The 2,084-nt window shown below is 34.9% G+C and overlaps 1 protein-coding gene across 1 annotated transcript; it reads left to right on the forward strand.

Annotated features, from left to right (window-relative positions):
- The first annotated feature begins 222 nt into the window (after positions 1 to 222).
- On the forward strand, positions 223 to 1,146 carry LOC145312683 (uncharacterized). The gene is made up of 3 exons (XM_080151943.1): positions 223 to 326; positions 529 to 715; positions 935 to 1,146. Exons 1-3 carry the CDS (start codon positions 248 to 250, stop codon positions 1,059 to 1,061), a joined length of 393 nt encoding a protein of 130 aa, XP_080008069.1. The 5' UTR covers positions 223 to 247; the 3' UTR covers positions 1,062 to 1,146.
- Positions 1,147 to 2,084: the final 938 nt, after the last annotated feature.

Here is a 2,084-nt window from a genome sequence, read left to right on the forward strand (position 1 = left end):
AAACTAGTGTCCAGGCTGAGAAACAACAAAAGAATTAGAAAGCTGTATAGAAAATACAAGCAAAGAATGTAAGTGTTGTTTATTTATTAGTGTTAATTATTAGTATTTATTTTGAATTTTCTGATTGGGGGGGGGGGGGGGGGGGTGTTCAACTTTTCAACGTAGTTAGATTTATCATTTAATTTTAATTATCTTTTTTTTCAGACTGATAATACCAGTGGATACAAGGTGGAGCAGCAGAGTGAATATGGTCGTGAGATACTTCGAGTTGTTGAACAATAAGGACTTGTTACAAGAAGTAAAACAATCTCTGATAGCACAAGGAAGTAAGTTATCTGTTATAATAATATTTAAAGTTTTGTTTATTTGGTGACACAAAATTATAAAAATTATTCTTTGATGTGGTGACATAATATTTCAAGTATTTTTTATGTTTAAGTCAAAGATGGTGACACAAAATTATAAATAAAAGTTAAAATTATTTTATTATGTGATGACATAATATTTAAAGTATTTTTTTTGTTTCAGTCAAAGATGTAAAATGGCCATCCGCCATTCAGAATGGTTTGCTTGCAGACATCAGAATTGTCCTGGAGAGGGTGGACATACTAATCACCAAGAGCGCCCAAGGACTGGAGGCAACAATCCCCAGCATGTTCAGTAATTTGGAGACGGTCTTTGAACATCTGGATAACCTGCAGAAGTGTGACAACAGGTTTGTGTTTATGGTTTTACTATTTGCTAATAATAAATAAGATGCATTTTAGTTGAAAAAATGCGCCATACTAATAAAGATATCATTATCAAAAATAAAATTTTATTGAAGCAAAGTAGTAGTTAGAGGGGAGGGGATTAGCAATATACAAACAAAACCATCTAAAAACATATTTTATTTTATTTATTTGTATTTTATTTTTTATTTTTTTATGTATAGGTTTGCTGCCACAGTGTATGCCAATCTGAAGAAGAGGGTAGAGAAAATGCTGAATAGTGAAGGGTGGACAACTCTGTTGTTTCTGCACCCCTTCAGCAAGACTTACCTGGAAATGGTGCAGGTATAATTATATAATAATAATAAAATTGCAACAAAAACCTGGAAATGGTGCAGGTATAATAATAATAAAATTGCAACAAAAACTCGTCATAATAGAGAGATGGAAATTGAGATAAAGTTTTAGGCTTTCTTAAAATGTTGAAGTATGAGAAATTTACTTTTTTTCCTAAATGTAATTTATATCAAATATTAATTTCTTTATATTTACAGGAAGGCCTACTTCCCAGTCAGCTGGTTGATAAAGAATATGCAGAATGGATCCTTGAACGTGGCTACCAGTGTGCAGCAATCATCGGAGAAAGATTACTAAGGATCAAGTTGTCTAAATTGTCTGACTCTGGCGAGGATGAAGAGCAGAATGAAGGAGAGCCACCAGCAGATGATACCAGCATCGACGAGGAGGACGAGGATGATTCAGGAGAACAACAGGTCCAGGAGGAGACTGAGACTACAAGCAGTGATGATAATGTTATTGGATCACCTCTGTTCGTAGCTGTGTTCAAACAAAGAAAGCTGGCCTATGAACAAAAACAACAACAGGAAAGAGCAAAGAAGAAAATTGATGAACTTGCAGTCATGAGATCGGAACTGTATCAAGGACTCAGAAAATGGCGCGTTCAAAATGCCGTAAAACTGACAGACTATTATCAAAAATGGACAAACGATAAAGGAGCACAGAAGAGAGGTTCCAGATCAGCGACACTGGAGCTAATCCATGGAACAGTTGCCAACATGCTTGAAGAAGACCAGTACCCAGCACAAATCAGGGAGCTCTTAGCGAACCTTATTCTTCTGCCTGTAAGCAATTCGAGGGTGGAAAGAATATTTTCCCACCTTAAATTGCTTTTCAGCGAAAGGAGGTATAACCTAAAGGGCCATCTGGTTAAGGAACTTATGTTCCTCGGATTCAATAACCTGGTTCCCAAATCAAAAATTTTCCTACATCATTATTGATTTCTAATTTAACATTTCATACAGTGGGTAATATTTATTTCAACATTTTTTGTCATTCAAAATCAAGTGTCACAAA

This window comes from Acartia tonsa, chromosome 2 (assembly GCF_053477335.1).
Source record: "Acartia tonsa isolate MP-2025a chromosome 2, ASM5347733v1, whole genome shotgun sequence".
NCBI lineage: Eukaryota > Metazoa > Arthropoda > Copepoda > Calanoida > Acartiidae > Acartia > Acartia tonsa.

Bases quoted from the DNA above. Each gene is read 5' to 3' on its own strand.
- LOC145312683 (XM_080151943.1), top strand. From the start codon at position 248: ATGGTCGTGAGATACTTCGAGTTGTTGAACAATAAGGACTTGTTACAA. The intron at 327-528 runs GTAAGTTATCTG...TTTTTGTTTCAG, and splicing joins ATCTCTGATAGCACAAGGAA to TCAAAGATGTAAAATGGCCA. The intron at 716-934 runs GTTTGTGTTTAT...TTTTATGTATAG, and splicing joins CTGCAGAAGTGTGACAACAG to GTTTGCTGCCACAGTGTATG.